This window comes from Pogona vitticeps, chromosome 3, assembly GCF_051106095.1.
Source record: "Pogona vitticeps strain Pit_001003342236 chromosome 3, PviZW2.1, whole genome shotgun sequence".
NCBI classification, from domain to species: Eukaryota; Metazoa; Chordata; class Lepidosauria; order Squamata; family Agamidae; genus Pogona; species Pogona vitticeps.
In genome coordinates this window covers 57,790,361-57,813,298 of record NC_135785.1, presented here as the reverse complement: position 1 = coordinate 57,813,298, position 22,938 = coordinate 57,790,361, and the positions used below count along the sequence as shown (strand labels likewise).

The window sequence follows — 22,938 nt, the reverse complement described above, 5'->3', positions numbered from 1 at the left end:
CAATTAGATTGCACAACCAACCACGAAACTTCAATTTTACCCATTGCCTGGCAAACATGTAGAAGTGCTTTTTAAATAGTATTGCCATCCTGCTGCACTCTCACCTAACATTGCCATAGCTTCACATTGTGCATGTGTGTCTGCACAATGGGATTTCAGCCGATGCATTGCTAATATCTTGCCTGAAAAGAAAAGGCAAGAGCCACTTGTTTAAAAGCAATGAGTATTTCTAATATATTAATTGTTTAAAAATTGCAAGCTTAGCCAGCATCTGCCTGTAGTTAGGAGCTTTTGAAAAATTACTTTTTTAAAAGAAAGAATACAGTGGGAGTGTCTGGAATGTTTTCTGTTAACTAAATCGACATATTATCAGAAGATGCAAAACAATTATTTGCTAGGCACAGATAAATGATATGAGCAAACGGAAACATTTTTTATGTACTGGAAGGTAAGATATGAGACATGCCTTATTGCCTTTTATAGTATGGTATGGAATTAATTGCTATATTATTCTAGAATTCATAAGCATTTTAGTAATTTCATTTTTAAAAAACCCAAAACGTTTAGCAAGAATGAACTCTTTCTCTTAGTGCCCATCATTAGTTAGCCATAGTTATTAATGGCCAATATTCAACAATAGTTTCCACGCCCTTAATTATTGGCACTAAACCAGTAACTCCTATCAGATGATTGGGTATTACGGGGAAGATGTCCTGTGTTGGGTAAATAGTTTGTCTCAAGCATCTTAGATTCCATAGCTCAAGCAAAGGAGTGCCTGACCCTGTGGATAACACGCTTCACCTTTGCGAAAGATAGATCAAAGGCCCAGCTTAGAGATATGCACTGCAATTGTTGAAAGAAACTTCACTCACTCTTTTAAAAATAAAACAAAAACCGAAGACCTCCTGGCCCATAAATGCTACTTTGAAGATTAAGAAATGTCAATGACAACCATGAAAACATACTGAGACCTTTCTTATCACAAGTACTACAGTGTCTCAACCTGTAATTTCCTTCATCAACCACAAATTGTAAAAGACACACTCTTCATCAGAGGGAATCAAAAGGTCCTGCCTCCCTATCCATCATCATAATGAACTCCCTTTCTTAGTATCATCAGCAGTAAGAGCAAACATTGCAATCTGCTGATAGTGATGTAGCCCTGACTCTGTTATCAAGAAGAGACTGATTTAAGCAAGTCACTGAGGAAAAGGTGAGGCCCTTAGTTATTAAGGGGAAGGTGAGGGAGAATCACCCTTCTCCATTGGGCAAAATGTGAGCCATTAGAGGAAACATTCCCTAATATTCAATTAGGCACAAAATTGGACAACAAATGAGAGTGATACAGGAAGGAAATCCAGATGCGAAGGGAAAATGCAAGAATGTCAGAGAGTGACAGACAGTATAAACAAACAGCAAGGCAGACCCTTCACTCCACAATACATTTCATCCTGTGCTGCTTCAGGAATCTGAGCAAATATGCTCTTTGAGGCAAAAAGAAAAAGGATGTTTCTGGCCCACACTGCTGAACAATGTTAATTTATTGTCACCCCATTACATCTCCCTGTGGTTAATGATGTAGTAGTCTCCCAATTTGAAACAGAAATGGAGTGCATCCAGAAACGGATGCCAATAGATGCTCAGATTTTGGTTGGGAAGTGCTATACTCAAAACTCCTTGGTGCTCACAGGGTCAGGGTCAGGTTCCGTGGTAAAAGGATGCCTGTCTCTGGCTCTGACCATCTTTTCTCTCCGTGTATGCAAACCTGCCAGCAGTAGGTGATTGAGAAGTCTGACACTCAAACGAAGCCTGTGCCACTTCCTGATTCAGCTAATGACCAATTAAAACAAATGACAGCAAGCAAATCTGCAAAACAAGGCTTCAGGCAAATGCATTTGAATAAACAGGCAGTCTTTTACTTCTTCAGAGAGTTCTGCTTCTAATGACATGCTAAACTGTATCCTCTAGTTTGGCCCCAGATGACATAGTGCTGCAGACATGAAATTGAATTGCCATTGGCAAGAGGTCTTGAGCTGTAGTACACTCGTAAGGCTTTCTGAGAACATAACTGAAAAATATACAAGGAGTCATTGTGATGTAGCAGTTAAGAGTGTTGGAAGAGAACTTGGAGGAGAGAAGTTCTAGTCCCCACCCAGCCATAAAACTCACTAGATGTCCTTGAGCCAGTCGCAGTCCTTCTCAGTCCTACTTGCCTCACCGGATCATTGTGAAAGTAAAGCGAGGAAGAGAAATGTCATAGATATTATTTTGGGCTCACTGAAGAAAAAGAGAAAATACAAACACCTAAAGAAAGTACAAGCTGGCTGGATAGCTTAGTGGTTTAGGTATGTGGCTGTGGAGCCACAATTTTGAAGTTTGTTTCTCCACTGGGGCCTCCTGAGAGAAGAGCCAGCCTACGTTGCCTTGGGCAAGCTGAAGAAGGTAATCGTAAAGCATTTCTAATAATTACCTGGAAAACTCTGGAATAGGTAACCATAAGATAGAATTAACATGACAGGACATGATTAATAAAATAACAGTATCAGCAACCTCTGGAGAAACAAAATATACAGGCTTCCCTTTTAACCACCATCCATATCTTTCAAGTGAGCAGTTGAAAATACAGTGTTTCTCATAGTATGCTGATGTTGCATTATTGCTGGGCTAATTTTTTAAGGTACTTTTTTTTAACAGAAATGTAGTCAGCCTCCCTTTCTATATTCTTTGCAAAGCATCTCCCACCGTATTTAGGTGGGATATTTTTCCCTGAACCTGATCAGACAAGGTCAGGCATTGCACAGCATCATTGCTTCCAAAACCCAAGAGCTTCCGCTAGTTGAACGCAATTGCAAAAAAGTCATTGACGGCTTGCCGTTCCCTAAAGCCTTCGCAACAAGTCCTTGAGAGTTTTGCATAGCTCTGCTTGAACTGTGATTAATGTGCAAGACTGAGAAAGAATAAAAATGGAAATTTTGAGGGGATTTGGAAACTCACTGATTGCAGATGTGCAGAATCTCATTCTATATTCTGAACTGGAGGAGGATTCCTTGTGGACATGACTGATTCATAATATATTCAAGCATTACAAGGTGGAAACAATTTATATTCAAATCTAGATAATTGTATATGTCAGTGACATTGCCATCTACAGCTGAGACTCCACTTCTATGCACATCCTCACAGGACTGAGCCCCACTAAATGCAACTGAACTAATTTCCAAGTAAACATTCATAGGGTTGCCGTTTAAAGATTTGAAGTTTTTATATACAATTCTTACTTACTCTTTAACTCATTGTCCCCATCATATACTACCGTATTTTTCGCACCATAAGACACACTTTCCCCCCACAAAACAGGGGGGTGGAAAGTCTGTGCGTCTTACGGAGCGAAGAAAACAGATTATATTTTCCTGTTTTCTTCTCCTAAAAAAATTGGTGCGTCTTATGGAGCGAAAAATACGGTACTTTCCACGCACGTTACTTTTTCCTATTTTGCTCTACATTCTTCATTCCCATTCACTCTCAGCCAAATTCTTATGTGTCCAACAAATCTGACATTCTCTCATAGACATACATTGCCTGTCAAAAGCATACATATTCTCGTTCCTTATAGAATGTAGGATTATCTTCAACAACCTTGCCCCTCTTACACTCATCGCTACTTTCCTTTACCCTCCTCTCCATTTCTTTGTAACTTTCACTTAATCTCTTCTATATTTCATTCTACATTACATGACATTAGTTTGTTCTATCCTTTAACTTTCACAGCACTCCTTGACTCTTTGATACCTTATCACAAAGAATTTATTTCCTTTCAACTTTCTAATTCCTCTGTAGAATCTACCCTGTTCTGTCTCAAAGGTTAAAATCCCATATAAATGTGCAACTTTCCACTTCACAGAAATATTTTGTAGGTGACAGCTTCAGCCCCTGAGAAGCTGTGGTGTTCATAAACATTCTGTGACATCATTACAGACAAGTCACTTGTCAGATGTTTGTCCAGAAAAAAAGTAGTTCATTAAAGTATAGACTTCCCAGCTATCCAGGTCTGATGCAGACTAAATCTCAACATTCCCCAGTTTGATTACAAATGTTAGTGAGGCAAAGATTATTGACAAAGTCATGTCTAGTGACATCAGACAAATTTATATTCACACTGTCGTATTGATATTATTTTCATCTCATGTTCCCTTCTTGCTGCAACTGTTGCATGCAAATGTGGCAGATATCCCACTTTTGCCAACCACAATGGTAAAGAATCTCTTTAGTAACCAGTGTGGCAGTATGTGGCGGAATGCCCATGTCACTCCTGTCCATCATATGGAGCTCATGTGCAGGAGCCTATGATAGGACAGGAAGGGCGGAGTTAGAGTGACAGAGAGCAAGGGGAAAAAGAGAGAGAAGAGATTGAATTGAGAGGGGGGGTACTGAATTGAATCAAACCTAACTACTTTAATGAGAGATCTTAAACAGAAATAAAAGAACATCTGTGATTCACCAAAAAGAAGATCAATAAACCTGTTGTATTGGCAGCATGTGTCTGAGATACATATATTTGGTATGATGTGGACTAGATCCACTGGTGGCAGCATAAAAAGAGTAAACGCATCCAGAAGGTGTACCTGAGTGTTTGGGGAGAACAAACAGGGGACACTGAGTGGATGTTACAACGAGTATCCTCACAATGTGGCATATCAACCTGTAACACTGGACTTTTCCCAGACTATGAGATAATTCCCATCTCTATCTTTGCCAGAAGTCCCTAAGTGTAGAATAAAATAAATTTTAAAAAGAGGGTTTTAAACTTGATTTTTAAAACTAGTATTAATATATTAACTTAAACGTGCCTATTAACTTATTAACATTTCTAGTAAATTAATAATCCTTACATGTAATCATCATTACATGACATTAAGTAGATTTTGACTCATGGCCACCATTTCCAGGGTATTCTGTGCTTAGTATACACAGAGATAGTTTGCCATTCGCTTCTTCTGGGGGCACTCTGAGGCTGTGCAACTTGCCCAAGGATGCACAGACTATATCTTCTCCCAAGAGAAACAGTGGGGAATAAAATTCCCAGCCTCTAACTCTTCAATGCGATATATAACTCAAGGTGCAACTACATGGCAACTTACCTCACAGTTTGAACCACAGTTGGTATGGTTATATTTTATGCAGTCTCCATCAACTACCTGAGATAAAGTAAGTCATAAGTAACCCCAGTATTTATGGGTATTCATTGCTTTTTGTTCCGCTGGCAGAGGCAAGTGGTTATCTTCCAAGCAATAGCTTTTTTTTTTTTCAGTTTTTAGCACATGCGATCACCTACATCAGCCCAAAGGTTAATGTGTCCTAGCGAGATGTTGACAGTGGGGCATCTTTTTTTAGAACAGTTTTTTGCAAGTGACAAATGTATTGGTTTGATGTAACAACTTGAGAAACTTCAATGCTAATTTGACATAGTACTAAATTAGAAAAGCATAGTTAACAAATTATTCACAAGAGAGAGAAGAGGTACTTGCTTAAAGACAATGCTCTTGCTTTACTGCCATTCCTTTAAGCACAGTATGATATGCCAATACAGCAGAAACATTTCCCTCAAAAAGCACTTCTATATGCTTTTCCAGTTTAGCACTATATCAGATAAATACTGTAGTTTCACAATGTGTTATATCAACTCAGTGCTATGTCACTTACCAAAATTTTAAAAAGGGAGTATGGATGACCTGTAATCCCAGTAAGAATTGTAGCAATTTGAGGTGTGGTGTAGATTGCTGCCCGAAAAATTGCCTTGGAAGGTCTAAGCTTTGGAGATTTCAACTCTTGGTCTTCTCAACACCTGGCCTTCCATGTGAGCTTTCCTGTCTAATTGCATTTTCACTGAACCACCCTCCCAGCTAATATATTAATAAACAATACAAATTAGTAATACTGTTTAAACTGCTATATGCAATCATGAACAGTTCTAATGTTTTAAACTCTTACTGTTTTAACTTTTAATCTCCCAATCATACCTTCCTCCAGTTAATGAACAAGCATGAGTTTATGGACCTGATACTGTCTTTGTTTGGCCTCGATGAGTTGCTCAAGATGCTGCTTTTTACAGAAGTCTTTGAGAGCAACCTTACAAGATCCTGCTTTTGCCTTGCTACCCTATTATGGGTTAACGTTGTGGCACCCTTGTCTTCTATTATTTCAGCTGATTTGACTGGTGTTGCTTTTTTGTTGTTTATTTATTTAATGTATATGCTGCCCACTCTACCCAAAGGTCTCTGTTGTTATATTTGTGTTACTATTTTATTGTTTTATTGTTGGATTCATTGATTGTTAACCACCCAGAATAGAGCTTTGCACTGATGGGACAGTATACTGTAAATATTTTTTTTTTAAAAAAAGTAAAATAAACAAACAAACAGTGATCAGAACTTCTCAGTGTTTACTTTTTCTCTGAAAGTCTTCTGTTCCAGCAATAGATGTTCTGGAGCCAACTGTGGACTCATTACTAGGCTTCTGAGTCTCATAAGGGCTTCTTCCAACAAAGTTTTCAATGCCATTATGGGTGCGGAATGTCCTCAGCTTTGTCTCTCCACTGATTCAACTCAAATTTGTGGGTGATTGCTTCCTGCTTTTCTCCTTCCTCAGTCTAATTCCCTTCTCTCTCCAGGACTCTTATCACCGCTTGGTCTCTTCTTCAGGTTCCAACAGCTCACAATCCAGGTTTCAACTCCTGCCCTGGCCAGATCTTTTATGCATGTTAGCATCTGTTCTCCAAGTTCCATGTGCTCTAATTTTAAGTATCCAACACATGGCCCTCTACCCCAGCTAGATAATCTGAACCAGTCAGCTGACATGCAACATTTGCAACTCGCTAATCAGCTTTGTACTACTTGGGTCCTCTCTCTGTACATAATAAATTAAACCAGCTACATAACTAGTTACTGACAGTTCATAAAAAATAGCACTCAAATAATCATACATGTTTAAGCAATGATTTTCTACCAAGTCCTATCAATTTCTACAAGCTGAACTTTAAAAATCTGGTCATTTAACCCAGCAAAATGGGGGGTCACTCCTGCCATAACAATATTTATTAACATAGTGAGTAGCTGAAGCATTTTAGGAATTAAATATCTTCTTCATTAATTCAAAATGTGCAAAAATAGAAAGAAAACAGTACAGTTTTCCTTCTGTTTTATCTTATGTCTACATGCAACAGATGCTAAGTCTTTTCCACTCTTATATCTGCTGTGTACATAATACATACACACACATTTATACTTAATACACATTTACCCTTATAACAAGGCTGTTTCACACAGTAATAATCTAAGTATAAAATTTAGAACTGGTTGGGAGAACAATGAAAGCTACCAACTTCAAAGAAGTCCATACTTATATAATCCATTAACCCATTTCTTCTGCTTCTTCAGGTATAAAATACTAGGAACAACTTGAAGGCTTGAAATAAAAGATTTGAAACTTCCAGTTGAAAAAGGCATTGTAATAGCACCCTCCTTTCCCCCCTTCAGGTACAGAACTTCCACACTCAGTTGTTCCATGTCTGAGAAACATCTGGTCAGGTCTAGACAAAGTTGCTGGGAGCACACATCCTTTTTCTTCCATCCTGCTGAGGTGTGAGGGATGCAACAAGCAGAAGGAGACACTACCATAGCAATACAACAGGTGTAGGGAGAGTGGGATAAACTTTGAAGGAAATCTTTTCATTCACGGCAGATGTTTGAAACATAACAGAATACAATCCTCAGAGGCAAAAACTCAGGCTTCATTCTCGGAGATCCTTTCCTCCCCCATCCCAAATACAGTGGTGCCTCACTTTACGATTGCCCCACATTATGAAAAATCCACTTAACGACGATCTTTTTGCAATCACAATTGCGATTGCAAAATGATGGTCTGAATGGGGGAATTTTGCTTTGCGATGATCAGTTCCCTGCTTCGGGAACCGATTCTTCGCAAAACGATGTTTTTTGAACAGCTGATCAGTGGTTTCAAAATGGCCACTGGGTGGTTAAAATGGCTCCCCGCTGTGTTTAGGGATGGATTCCTCACTATATAGGCAGCAAAAATGGCCACTGTATGGAGGATCTTCGCTGGACGGTGAGTTTTTACCCTATTGGAACACATTGAATGGGTTTCAATACATTTCAATGGGTGTTTTTTTTTCACTTTACTATGTTTTCGCTTAACGGCGATTTTCTTGGAACGGATTATCGTTGTTAAGCGAGGCACAACTGTACTCAAATGATTTCCTAACAAGTCATTGCAATCACCAAGTGCCAGGTATCAAATAACCTTCTTTTGTCTATAGGATTCAACAAGCACAGAACTTAAAATAGTGAAATGTCCAGCTGTGAAAATTAGCAGCTTCCAGGACTGTTAGTCCATTATCAGAACAAGTGGAGATGCTTATTAAGCCCCAGTACTCAGAAAAAGAGATGGGAAAATCAAATGCATATATTCATTACATCTTTGAACAGTAGTCAACTTACAACTCATAGTGAGATAAGACAAGAATTTAGGGAAAACATACACGGAAATGTATAAAATACCAAGGAGAAAGGAGATGAATCATATTGCAAGATATCCACTGAGTTGGTCTGTTCCAGTAAAAGAAAGACACCAAGAGAGATCAACAAACAAACAAAGAAACAAACTTAAGAGTCATCCGAATTCCACACAGAAAGAAGGATTCAAAAGAAAAGATCATAGACAAAGTCCAATATTGTGAATGGAAGAAAGGTTTATAACAAGCTGTGTATCTAAACTGCCAGTCAAATTATAGCAAGTATAGCCTTCATTTTTTTCATTTATATGAAGATTTTTTTTCAAAAACTCAATTCACAATGGGAAGTAAATTATATTATAAATGGCAGTTCAGTAGTTTATGGGAGTGGGGGCAAATGCAATGTGTGTTGCTTATACGTATATCACCCCGTAGTGCTTAAAGTATTTATTTATTTATTTATTTATTTTATTTATATCCCGCCTATCTGGTCGTGTGAGGACCACTCTAGGCGGCTAACAACATAAGAATAAACAATAAAAATACATATAACCATATTACTTAACAAAAAAAAATAAAAAAAATTATTAAACAGGATAGGAGAGCTGTAGGGTAGAGAGAAATCATCAGGAATTATCTGTTGGGAAGGCCTGCCTAAACATCCAAGTTTTTAATTGTTTTTTAAAAATACCCAGCGAGGGAGCCGCGCGAATCTCAGGGGGTAAGTCGTTCCAGAGACGAGGAGCCACCGCCGAGAAGGCCCGATTTCTAGTCTTTTCCTTCCGGGCCTCCTTCGGCGTTAGGCTCCTCAGTCTCACCTCCTGGCTCGCACGAGTGACACGGGTAGATCTTGGTGGGAGGAGGCGTTCCGCCAAGTATCGAGGTCCTAAACCGTTTAGGGCTTTATACACAAGCATCAACACTTTGAAGTTGATGCGGAAACGGATGGGCAGCCAATGCAAAGCAGCCAGAGTGGGGGAGATATGTTGGTATCTTCTCACTCCACTGAGTAATCTGGCCGCCGCATTCTGCACCACCTGTAGTTTCCGCAGCAGTCCCAAAGGTAGCCCCACGTAGAGCGCATTACAGTGGTCTAATCTTGAGATTACGAGCGCATGCACCAAGGTGGTGAGGGCCCCGACATCAAGGTAGGATCGCAGCTGGGCTATCCGCCTAAGGTGGAAAAAGGCGGTGCGGACCACGGACACCACCTGGGATTCCATAGTGAGCGCCGGGTCTAGATGGATCCCCAAGCTGCGGACCCCGTCCCTGGCGGGCAGGGTCACCCCCCCAAAAGTGAGGGAGTTTCCCAAATCCCCTACTGTGGGGGCGCCCACCCTTAGTACCTCCGTCTTGTCCGGGTACTTTCCAGCTGATTTAAAATTAAATATGCAGGCTACACATTGCTCCCCTAGCAAGCTGGGTACTCAATTTACCATCCTATGAAGGATGGAAAGCTCAAGCTTGAGTTGGCTACCTGAGCCCAACAGGATCGAACTCAGGTTGTGAGTAGAGTCTTGGCTGCAGTACTGCAATTTAACCACTGTGCCATGAGGCCCAACTCTTCTGCATAGAGATGGGAATGAACCACAAGTTCAGCAGTTCAGCATGGTTCATTTACCAGCCACAGAGCTGAACTGTAGTACTGTATGTCACACACACCCCTCTGGTGGGCACCCACTGGGAGGCAGCACCAGGAGGAGGTGGAGCAGGGAAGCTAGAGCACTGTTTCTGAGTGGGCACCCGCTAGAGGGGCAGGATGCCAAACTGCAGATTAGTTGTGTGATGGTAAATGAACAATGTTGAACTGCTAAATGTCCATTTCTACTTCAGCATCATTTAGGTAGCTTGATAGGTAAAGGTAAAGGTTCCCCTTGACAATTTTTGTCCAGTTGTGTTCGACTCTAGGGGGCGGTGCTCATCCCCGTTTCCAAGCCACAGAGCCAGTGTTTTGTCCGAAGACAATCTTCCGTGGTCACATGGCCAGTGCGACTTAGACACGGAACGCTGTTACCTTCCCACCGAGGTGGTCCCTATTTATCTACTTGCATTTGCATGCTTTCGAACCGCTAGGTTGGCGGGAGCTGGGACAAGCGACGGGCGCTCACTCCGTCGCATGGATTCGATCTTACGACTGCTGGCCTTCTGAACCTGCAGCACAGGCTTCTGCGGTTTAGCCCGCAGCGCCACCACGTCCCTAGGTAGCTTGATATGCATATGAAAATCACAATTCTACAAAGATGTACTACCCCCAACTTGCTGCAGAGCATAACACCTTGAATTGTTTCAATATTTGTGTTCATTCATATTTTGATTCAATTAAGGAAGTAATCCCTGAGAAAATATTTGGGTATGGGATGATTTGGCTCTCCCTATGTATGGGTAGAGAGGAAGATGGTTGTCAGAGGCCACAATGGTGTGATGACAGAAGGGTCCACTGGGGTTATGACTAGAGATGGGGACGAATATAAAAACGGATCGCTTTTTCTGACGAATATAGTTGATTTGTTAAATATTTGTTGATCCGTATTTGTGGGCTCCAGAGACCCCCACCAATACGGAGTGATGAATATTTACCCGTTTTTGTTCGTCCTTAGTATTAAAAAAAAACATTCTGCCTACTGGCTGCTAATCAGCTGATTGGCGGCAGAAAGGCAGCCACCCACCCACACAGCCACCCAATACCACAGCCCACCTCCCCACACCGTGCTTTCCTTGAGGAAGCTTCCCTGCAAATTTGGTGTCTCTAGGTGGTTGGGGACAAGTATTATAGCTGTTCAAAGTGCCGATGAATCAACAGATTGCTTCGTCGATTAGTCAAAGAATATTCGTATAGTCATATTCGTTGATCCGTTAACCTTGACAAATAATGGATCAAAACAAATTGCCATTTTTTAATTTGTCCCCACCTCTAGTTATGACCTGTCCAGGGTGTTCTCTGAGCAGAGCAGGATAGACATTCTATGGATTTGTTGGGCATGTCAGGGAATGATCAGCAGGAGTCGATGTCCCCTTCTTTCCCTGATATGTCCCCCAAATATCCAATGCTGCTAGCAGAGTTAACCTTATCCCACTGCTCTGAAAGATTTTTCTTTTCAAAGAGTCTTAAACCCAACCCAAACTTACACCCGAGCTGCTGGCAAGGCTTTGGATGTCATAGTGATGCATGTTGCCACCCCATGTCCAGTACTTAAGAATGAACTTTATTCCGTACTTCCAAGTGACTGTGCTTAGCATGGAAAACTTCATTTGCAAAGGAGCTGAAATTTTTGCATCCAGCCATGGTTTAACCTGCATTTATGGCTGTTCCAAAGGTTACAATATTCAATTAAGGAAGTTTCTGTTTTGTTTGATTGTTAGAAATCCTATTTAGTTACAGCCTAAACCTAGAAAATACTCACTAAATTCTTTGCTCTCACTAATGTAAATTCTTACATCAATGAGTCACCTCACTGATGAATTATCAAGTCTCATGAAATTCCTTAGTTTCAAGCAAGATCAAGACAAAGGGAACTATTGTTTCCTTGTCAAGGTTTCTATATTCTGTACAATCTATTCCTGCATAAACTTTCTTTTCAAATCACACATACACAGGAAGCAGAAAACAACATGCTATTTGTTTACAAAGATGCAAAACAAAAGCCTACTGATGCTTCTAATCCTTAAATTGTCCATGTAACAAATCATCCGCTATTGCTATTTTGCAGAGTCTACATTATTTGAATTAAGTGTCATTTGCAAAAATGTAGTTTCAAAAATTAATCCTCAAGAATGTCAGAAAACATCTCACTCTTGTATGGGATAAAAAGATAATTTTGTAGTTTTATGTCTTTGTATGTAAGGCTGAGAAAGACAAGGTTTACATCCCTAGATTTACAGGAATCACAAATTTGGAAGTGGTTGGTAAGACTGAAAGATAGTAAATCAGCTAGGATAAATCAACTATGATCATAATGTATTCATTTGTCTGATCATAAACCAGCAAGAATAATAAATATTTTTAAAAAGTATAGAATGATGTCTACAATCAAAAATTCTTACATCATATTTAAAAAGTATAGTATGGCTAAAATGCAGTTGTACAGAGCAACAACTAGAGTATGTCCATTGAATCAGTGGGGATTGGATGAATGAACTCCTCCATAAATTTCATTGATTCAAAGGGCCTACTCTAGTTGAAGCTTACTAATGGATTTCAGCCATTATATCGTGTACAGACTTGTCAGATATCCAAATTAATCAGCAATGTTTTTAATGTTATGCATCACCATTTCTCAACAAGAAAAATGCCAATGTAACCAATATTTTGACCCTTAAATCAAGCAAAAGGACATTACTACTACTACTACTACTACTACTACTACTACTACTACTACTACTACTACTACTACTACTGCTACTACTACTATTCTATTGCCCTATAATACAGTGTTAGCAGAAGATATAAATGTGCTAAGAGCGGCTCATGTGCCACTGAATGTAAACAAACTTGCTGTCAACATACCTGAATGAAGATGTACTCATCCTGGACGACTAGTGAACTTGTGTCAATAGACCGCAAAAAAGGTCCTCTTTTGGTAGTTTCTGAACATTCTTGAATCCTACAAGTTATATAATGGGCATCTGTAAATGGAACAGAATTGTGAATGAGAAAATACTAGGTCTTTATTAACAGAGGTAAACAAACCATCAGAACAGAGATGTACTGGCTGGATAGCTCAGTGAATTGGAATACCCAACTGTGATGCAAGGAGGTACAAATTTGATTCCCCATTGTGCCTCTTGGGATCAAAACCAACCTGTGTAACCTCAGCCAAGTTGTACAGTCTCAGAGCACCCACAAAAGAAGGGACTGGTAAACCATTTCTGAACACTCAAAACCTGGTCAAGGGTTGCCGCAAGTTAGAAGGCACTTGAATGCAAACAATTGTTATTTATTATTTGTGAAGTATTAGTAACTTTTTAGTTATTACTGAGTTTTGGCTTTGTAAGTAATTCAAAAAATTACTTTATGGAATGCAGAGGTGTTGACCAAAAATGAAAAGTTATTTTTAAAGATGCATTAAAAGTGAAAGTATCACAAAAGAGATGTGAAAACCTGTGTTAAATAAATGAGAATAACAATATATTATGCAATGGTAGTTTTTACAAAATATTATAAATGGAGAAAAGATAAATGTTATATTAAGCTCTTTAGAGAAAATATTTTTGAGTCTGTTAACAACATGCTTAGAGCTAAATAATACTTTTTACTTTGTATATTTCTTACTTTTAAGGTTTAAATACTTTTTCATGCCTTTCACTGAAAGTTATAAGGTTTTTTGCTTTTTATAATTTTATTCTTGAGGACTTTCAAGTGTTTTAAAGTGTGCTGATTATATACCGCCCCATAGAGATGTATTCTCTGCCTTTGTGGGCTATGAGGATCCTGCATTTTAATGCTTTTGCATTTTTGATTCAAACATGGTTCACATTTTGCCTACAACCTAAGTTTCAATACCTGCATCTTTTTTCAAGTTGAAAGAATGTATTTTAAGTATTTGAGTCTATGGTTTTTGAATAACTGTATAATTTTTGGATTTAAGTATATGTGCCTACGGTTTTTGCTCACAAATGTAAGATTATCTTTAATATCTTCTGGATTTGCTATTTTTAAATATGGAACCTAGAAATGATGTAAATAAATAATATTAACAATTTTTTGAGTTGCCTGGATTGATTGATTGATTGATTGATTGATTGATTGATTGATTGATTGATTGATTGATTGATTGATTGATTGATTGATTGATTGATTGATTGATAACATCCATCAGCCAATGGTCACTCTGGGCAGTTTACAACATATAAAACCATATAACTAGAATAAAATCAATGTACAATCAGTTGTAATACCTTTCCTGTTATTTCAAGAAATGCAGCAAGAAGGAACTTATCAGTGAAAGAACTATATCAGGAATTTACACCAGTACATATTGTCTCATGACGAGAATAGAGGCAGAAACGTCATCCTGAGATTTAAAGATGGACATAAACCGCCAGTTCAACAAGTCATTTTTCAGCTGAATGGGTGTTTGGCACTTCCCAGCCCCACCTCCTTCAGCGGGCACTCACTTAGAGGCTGTGCCCCAGGTTGCCTACTCTGCCTCGTCCAGGTGCTGCCTCTGAGTGGGCACCTGCTGGAGGAGGCTGGACTGGGAAGTGCCAAATACCTGTTTGGTTGAAAAATGAACCAGCACAAACTGACAATCCAACAGTTCATGCCGATCTCTAATTATAAGCTGTTTTTGCTATCAGTAGTGGTTTGGTTATGTATACTGAGAGGAAAGAATCAATGCATAGGTGGTCATGGGGAACCACAGTATTTGGCTCCTTATATATACACCATTTTAACAGGGATGTCTGCAGACACAGTTAATAAATGACAGGTTTTCAATTCTGGATGCCTAGTTTTCCCCTCACTTTCTGTTTGAGATAAGATCTTTCTCTCTCTCTTTCTCTCATCACAAATGAAATGTAGTTCTGGCTTCCCTCGTAGTCTAGGATAAGGAATACTCAGCAAATTGAGCCTGGCAACTCACATTTTCTGTATCAATTAAAATGCAAATCAAGAAATCAAAATGAGCCAAATGAAATTTAATCTCTTTCTCTCCAATTTTATAGGCTTGGGGCTAAGACACTCACGTCCATCTGTCGTCCGAGCCTCCATGTGTACAAGGTCAGGTTCCTTGTCCAAACCTGCAACGGACCTGAGAGAAAAGAAGAGAAGTAAATCAACCTGGGAGGCAGAATGCCCTAATGGTACACAAAGGTAATGGAGAAGAAAAGGAGAAACGAGGAAACCAGCTAGATTCTTCTGAGTTTAAAGAAGCTACCCTGAGATTTGAATGCATTTAGTGCACGAAGAAGCCGCATGAAAATCCAAGGAGCTCAGATTTCATTAAAAAAACAACTTAGGTCAAAAACAAAAATGAACTAGAACTAATTCCACCTCATCTTCTTCTGGGAACCTCTAATATAGAACCATAAATAAAATTTTGAATTACAATAATAATGAGGTGCCGCCAAGCCAATTCTGACATGGTGACCCTTTTCAGGGTTTTCCAGGTAGAGAACCCACAGAAATGGTTTACCATTCCACCATTCCCTTCTTTTAGGGGCATCTTGCATCTGTGCAGCTTTGTTCAGGACTATACAGGCTGACTCTACTCACAGGGGGCAATCAAACTCCCAACGTCAGGCACTGACCTCAGATAGCTAAACTACAGAGCTATCCACCCAGCATATTTTACACTGACTGAAACCCTGATGTGCAGCAGGATGATGTCACACCAACAGTAAATTGCTACAGATTAAATGCTTCCTTTCACAATTTCAGGGAGCAAGTGACTTTGTCACACCATGTACAGGTCACATGTACCCCAACACTGGTTTTGATCTATGGAAATATGCCTTTATAATCAGCTGTGCAATAGGATATCAGCCATAGGATTTATATAACCAAAAATCAAGAACATGTAGCCTTTCACTCGTTGTTTGAACTACTCCCTCAGCCCCAGACAGCACAATCAATGGTGAGGATGATGTAAGTTTTAATCTGGCAACGTCTTCCTGGGGAGGAGCAAACATTCAACATTCCTGACCTATATTATCAATACAGATTGCTGAAAGTGGTATCGTTCATTCATCTCTTAAGAAAAAGTGAGCAAATATATCACAAACAGACTGGGTTTTTTGAGTATTTGGGGAAGGACTGTAGTTCACACCATTTTCCAAGTTTTATTTGCACACACATCACTACTAGTACAATAATTGGGTGTCATCAAGTCAATTCTTATTTCTGGCAATCCTTTTCAGGGTTTTCTAGATAAAGATTACTCAGAAGTAATTTACCTGTCCCTTCTTCTGGGGCTATCCTGGGACTGTGCAGCTTGCCTAGGACCACACAAGCTGACATTACTCACAGGAGGCAGAGTGGGAATTGAACTCCCAACTTCTGGCTCCACAGTCAAATGGCTAACTCACTGAGTTATCTGTCTAGCTACAGTTACTACTAAGCTATCTCTGCTACTAGTGGGTTCTGTATCACCAGGAATAGTCTAACATAAAATAAGCTTCTAGCTCCCTTACCCAAGTACCTCAGGTTCTGAGCAATCCAAAACAGCCAATGTCAAGGGGACAATCTGGGTGGCAATGGAAACCAGAACAAACATTTTGTATATCCTAAGTAGGAGTCATGTGCCATTTTGCACATTACCGATGCAGTGGCCTCCATATTGCCAAGTTTGATGCTATATTTTCAAAAACAGCAAAAAAAAGAGTAAAAAATGCATAGCAGAGAAAACTCTGTTGAAAACAACTTTTTTGTATGCATTTAAATGCATATGATTTTGTGTAGACTTTTTTAAAAAATGCTAACTGGTGCAGAATTGGTATGTAGCAAAACTACTGGGGGGGGGGGGGAAGAAATGCAAACATTATAGAAAATGAAACACATTTGTCCATCTCCATGTAAGGAAAACCAACTGTCTGTTTTAATTCAATGCCTCCTGTTCCTTCCTCTTGCCTCTAGGAAGGTGACTTTTGCTTGTTTAGTGCAGAGTAAAATTGTAGAATATTTTTCCAAATTCAACATGCACTCACTGAAAAGTCTTTGCAGTTTTTTTACCATTTGACTGCATGGTTCTTCCCTCATGTATGTATGAGTCCTTCACAAATTACATTTATGGCTGTCATGAATGTGTAAATTTAACCTTATTAATTATATATTGAAAATGTTCATGAATGTTTACAGAGCCATAACCGGGAAGTATACATTTACTGCTGCAAATCGCCCAGAGTAGACCTTTGGTCTAGATGGGTGGGACAGAAATCCAATACATACATACATACATACATACATACAGACAGACAGACAGACAGACAGACAGACAGACAGACAGACAGACATAAACAAACAAACAAACAAACAAACAAACAAACAAACAAACAAACAAACTAGAAAACAACATTTGCTTTGTGGCTAATGATATTTGATTTTGCTTGCCTGTTAATGGGCATGTAGGCAAGTCTGCTCACCTGTATAGTTTGTGCCTTTTGCTGTGCTTTGCTTTGTCATGGAACAGCAGGAGATTCTTTTAGTTTAGTTCCATATGATAAGAAGGCATGCGTGCATACATATACGAGGGGATGCTAATAAGTATTGAGTCTTTCCCAGAAAAAATTAAGCTAGGAAGGGTGTATTGGCCAATTTGTCTGTATTCAACAGTGCAAAAATCAACTACCTATGATTTTAACTCATTTTTCATGTTCAGGTCCAAAGTGAAAATGGCAGCAACTCCAGAAAAGTTCAATGTGGGAGAGCGTAGGACCATAATCAAGTTCATGTTTCTCCAAGGGAAAGTTGCAAAGCAGATCCATGATGAAATGTCACAAACTATGGTGACAGTGGCCCTTCATATTCAACAGTTTAACAATGGGTTGTCAATTTTTAAACTGGCCATTTCGGTGTTGAAAGTGAGAAACCCAGTGGAAGGCCTGTTTCTGTCTCTCTGCCTGCAAATGTGAATGCCATCCATGACATGATCATGGAAGACTGCCAAATATCAGCTGAAAGTATTGCTATATATTTGAGAATATCACATGAGAGAGTTGGTGCCATTATCCACAAGGACTTGGAAATGAGAAAGCTGACAACAAAGTGGATCCCCAAACTTTTGGCAACTGCACAAAAGAGGAAACATGTGGAGTCACTAGTGGATGTTTTGGAACATTTTTCAAGAAATGAATCAGATTTCCTGGGCAAACTGGTTACTGGTGATGAGACATGGATCTACTGTTATGATCCTGAGACAAAGGAACAGTCTAAGGAATGGAGGCACAGTGGTTCCCCCAAGCCAAAGAAGTTCTGAGTACAAAGGTTGGTACAAAGGCAAATGGCAACAGTTTTTTGGGATAAGAAGGGAGTTCTGCTGGTGGACTACCTCCAACAGGGTTCAACCATCAATGCAAAATATTACTGTGCTTTATTGATGAAGTTGAGGCAAAACATCAAGGAAAAACATCAAGGAAAGCTCTCCAAAGGTGTCATCCTGTTGCATGTCAATGCCTCGTCACACACTGCAGGTGAAACAATGGCAAAACTGATGTCCTTAGGTTTTCAAGTGATGCTCCTTCCACCCTATTCTCCCAACCTGGCTCCTTCTGACTATTATCTGTTCCCCAAACTCAAAAAACACTTAAAGGGACAACGATTTGGGAGTTTTCTGGAGGCAACTAATGCTGCAAATGAGTGGTTACACCAGCAGTTGGAAGAATTTTATTTGCAGGGACTTAAGAATCTGCAGGACAGACGTCACAAGTGCATTGACTTCTTGGGGGAATATGTAGAATAGTGTGGCAGTTATAGCTTCCTAGCTCATTTTTTCTGGGAAAGGCTCAATACTTATCAGCACCCCCTCGTATATATGAGAGGGAGGATATTTTATTGTTAAGTATCTTCCAATTACAACCTTTCTTTTCCCACACAAAAATCTCCAGAAATATGTCTTTTACTCAAAAAGAAATATGTTTATATAAAAATAAACTGAATACTTGAAAAAAAGACATATATGTGTTTTCTTTTCAACAAGATGGTAGGCTCTTGTAGTCCACTAGAGAATCCATACAAGCTTCTCCTCTGCCCCAGGAAACTGGATTCTGACTTCTTGGACTATTGTTAAGATATATTGCTGTGAATCAGCAAATTAAAAAGAGGGAGAATAAGAACATGAGTTAATAATGGAGAGAAGAAGGGTTAGGTTGGGTGGGTTGAGTAGGAAATGAGATTTTCTAACATTCATGTATCTGCTGTTCCCTCTGAAGTATAAAACTGGGATGAGAAGAGAAATAGCTGATAAGTTTTTTTTTCTGGATCCCAACCCCCACGGTAAGGCTCTATTGTAGTCACTTAACTTAAAAAGCAATTTAGCATCTACTTAACTGTTAAACATTTCCTTTCTTCAACTTAAATTTAGCCTAATTAGATTTTGGGTGTGTGTATCTAATAACAGTTAACTAAATGGTTAACCCATTTCTATTAATTTTCCTTTCTTTGAGCTTGGTCTGCCCTAAGGTTTCCAAAGCACCAGCTGAAATCTCATGGGATAACTGCTCTTCATCAGACCATCTGATGGGGAAACAACTCTCAGTGCAAATGGTGCTTCAAGAGAAGGAAAAAAAATGTGTACACATGTGAGTCAATTTGAATACTAAACATCAATTTCCATTTCTTCCCAGGTAGTGCTGGGCTATTTCAGCCCAGAAGTATTTGCGTATGTCTTCTGCTTCTGCAACATTAGTGCATCAAAAAGTCAAGTTATACAGTACAGTATATGGAATTGGGTTTGTCATTCTATTTGAAACAAGGCATGGAATGGGACAGCCTTATACCTGTATCTAGGATCTATGCTGCTCAGAAGCAGTTCTGGCCCCTATTTCAACTTTTGCTTGACACATCCCATGACATTGCAAGGGTCTGTCTGGACCCTGGCCACAGGTGCGGGCCTGAAAATCTCTGTGGATGAAATGTCAACTCTACTCTTGCCCAAGTCTGGTTTGTATCTTCTCTGGCAGAGAAAAGACAATGCAAATGGTGATTACTATTTCTGCCCTTTCTTGTCACTGTGTGAACCACAGGGGATTTGTGGCAGAAAAGGCACCTGCCTCAAAATATTTGGGGCAATGCACCATCCCCTGCTTGAGCAATCATTTGGAGTGTGTGCCACAGGAAGGAAGTGAGGAACAAAGGCTACAAATTCCAAGTATTGGCAGTATGGCTGATGATGGCAACCCCATATACTTGCTCTCACGGCACCAGACAGAACCTGAGAACCCTATTGATTTCACCCATGAGCAGAAGATGCAGGCTAGCGCCTCTCACTCTACCATAGTTGTCACTAAATTTGAAGAAGAAAACAGTCTGGACTCATGGAGTATTTTCATATGATCAGGAACCCTGATTGTTCCAGCTTATAATTGTGCAAAGAACCATTTCCTTTGCTGTCCTCTTCCTGCTAGCAGGTGAAAATCTTTCTATTTGGGCTGGCCTTTGTCACTTAAGTGTGGTTGTCCTTGAATGGTCAGAATGCTTTTAGCATTTAGGAAACATTATTTTAATTTTTCTTGATATATTTTTATCATGTTTTTAAGCCTGTTTTTTTTTAAAGAATGTATTACTTGCGATGTTGGCACTCGGGCTCCTGCCATGCTCCAAATGGCGCAGTGGGAACAAGCACCTGCACCCATTGGTTCCTTCCTGGGCCTTCCCCTCCCTTTGGGCATTTTGGTGCATAATGTTATACAGTGACAATACATACATACACACACTGAGCCAGAAGGAATGGCTGTAGAGAGATGCTTAGGCTTTAAAGCCATTTAAAAAAAAAAAAGAGAAAAACCCTCAAAGTTTCTCCTCTAGTGTCGCTCACCCTGAGATTTCTCTTTCCACCTGGACCACTAGAGAAGCATAGCAATTTCCTGAAATTCTAGACAGCATCCTGAGTCCTACCAGCCTTAGTCCTCAGGTGAATTTCAGTTCCTGTAAGTCTCAGCCAGTATGACTAAAGATCATAGATGCTGAAAATTGTAGCTCAATAACTTCTGTGGCAATGGGGAGGATTTTGGGAAGCACAGATCCATGAAAATTCACACTAGCTAAATGTGGTATAAACATAAAACAAGAGAATTCATGAATTCTTCAATAGGATGCACATTAAAGCACATAATGTATAGGCCTGAACGCAGTTGGTAATCCCAAAAGAGGAGAGCAATTGAATCAATGGGAGTTACATATGTAATAACTCAAAATTTAACAGTTTTTTCACATAGCATGTTTTAAGCTAGGGCATCATTGTTACATATTTAAATGTGTTCTCAAAGGCTTTCATGGCCAGGATGTTGTAGGTTTTTCAGGCAGTTTGGCCATGTTCTTAAGGTTTTTCTTCCTAATGTTTTGCCAGTCTCTGTGACCGGCATCTTCAGAGTTCTGACTTCTGTCCTCTGAAGACGCCAGCAACAGAGACTGGAACATTAGGAAGAAAAACCTTAAGATCAAGGTCAAAAAGCCCAAAAAACCTACAACAACCATTGTTATTTAAACTTATTCCCCTTTTAAAATCTCATCTTCAGTCTTGCTTTTTTATTGTCATTATCATCTAATAATCTCACACAGGTAAGACTGACCATTTAGAGAAGAGCCAATATTGACATATCTTTTATTATGCAGTCAGGCAGTAATAAAAGATATGGAAGATAGTGTGTATGTCGCCTTCCCAGAAAAAACAAAAACAAATAAAGCAATCCCTGGTAAATAGGAGCAGTTGGATTGTATGTGAATGCCAAAGCTTGCAATTAGGATGCATTGTAGCTGACTGTTTCATGCCCTGTTAATACTTTGCAAGCCGGATTTATAGTGAAAACCTCCCTCTCAGCAAAAAAACAGATGTATCTGAACCCTAAAATGAAACAAATGTTGTAGCCTTGAGCAGTAAAGATTGCAAATATATAAACATTCTGCCTTAACTATGACTGGTAGGAACAAAACATACATAGATTACTTTGCAATTTATGGGGTGACTTCTTCAAAACTAATAAACAGGTTGTATTAGGAACTGATTTTTGTTTTTTGTTTTTTTTATAATATAAAATCCATCCATGTTGATTTAACATTATGCCACCTGAGTACAGCTTATATTCATTTGTTAAAACAACTATCATACACATTACGCTCCTAATCTATATAATGTGCTTCTAACAATTGATAGAACAAGTCCCATGTTTGATAATATTATAAAGCTACTCCTCTTTTCTTTTGTTGTGCGGCTGAGCAGTAGAGTTTCCCAATCTTCGGGTAAATCAGATATTTGTAATGCTGCTGTTTAATGTGTGTTTCTTGAAGACAGATTATATCTGCTTTAGTTTTTTGTAGTTTTGAAAAAACATGATTTCTTTTTCTTGGTGCATTCAAACTGTTAATATTCACTGAGAAGATCCCAATTTCATTCTCCATCTTGTTTACTTGTATTTAGGTTTTATTGCCCTAGTATTCCTTTTTTCTGTTTGTGTTTTGTTCAAATCTTGTTCAGTATCTTTTTTCTGACTCTCTTCTTCACTTAGCTTACTCTCCTCTTCTGGAACTGATTTTTGTTGATAAACTTTCCCCCCTCAACATGGTGTGACCGGGATTTGATAGAGTAAATTGTAAATAATATATCCCTTTCCAGCCAACCAGGTAACATTCTCCATGGGACACTTCTGGTGTGATCTTGAGCTGCCCTGCTCCCTGCAGGATCAGGAGCCAAAAGATTTCAAAAGCAAAGAAGTTAAACAGAAATGTTACATTATGTTTGGATTTATGTAAAGATTTTCCCCCC

The 22,938-nt window shown here is 39.2% G+C and overlaps 1 protein-coding gene across 1 annotated transcript in view; it reads right to left on the bottom strand.

Moving 5' to 3' along the window:
- Positions 1-22,938, bottom strand: part of SORCS3 (sortilin related VPS10 domain containing receptor 3) — a 603,874-nt gene that overhangs the window by 166,934 nt on the left and 414,002 nt on the right. Inside the window, exons 6-7 of the mRNA XM_072995578.2 lie at positions 15,212-15,276; positions 13,032-13,150 (exon numbers count right to left, since the gene is read on the bottom strand). Of these exons, the coding sequence (XP_072851679.2) occupies positions 13,032-13,150; positions 15,212-15,276 (184 nt within the window). The remainder of the gene's footprint in view (positions 1-13,031; positions 13,151-15,211; positions 15,277-22,938) is intronic.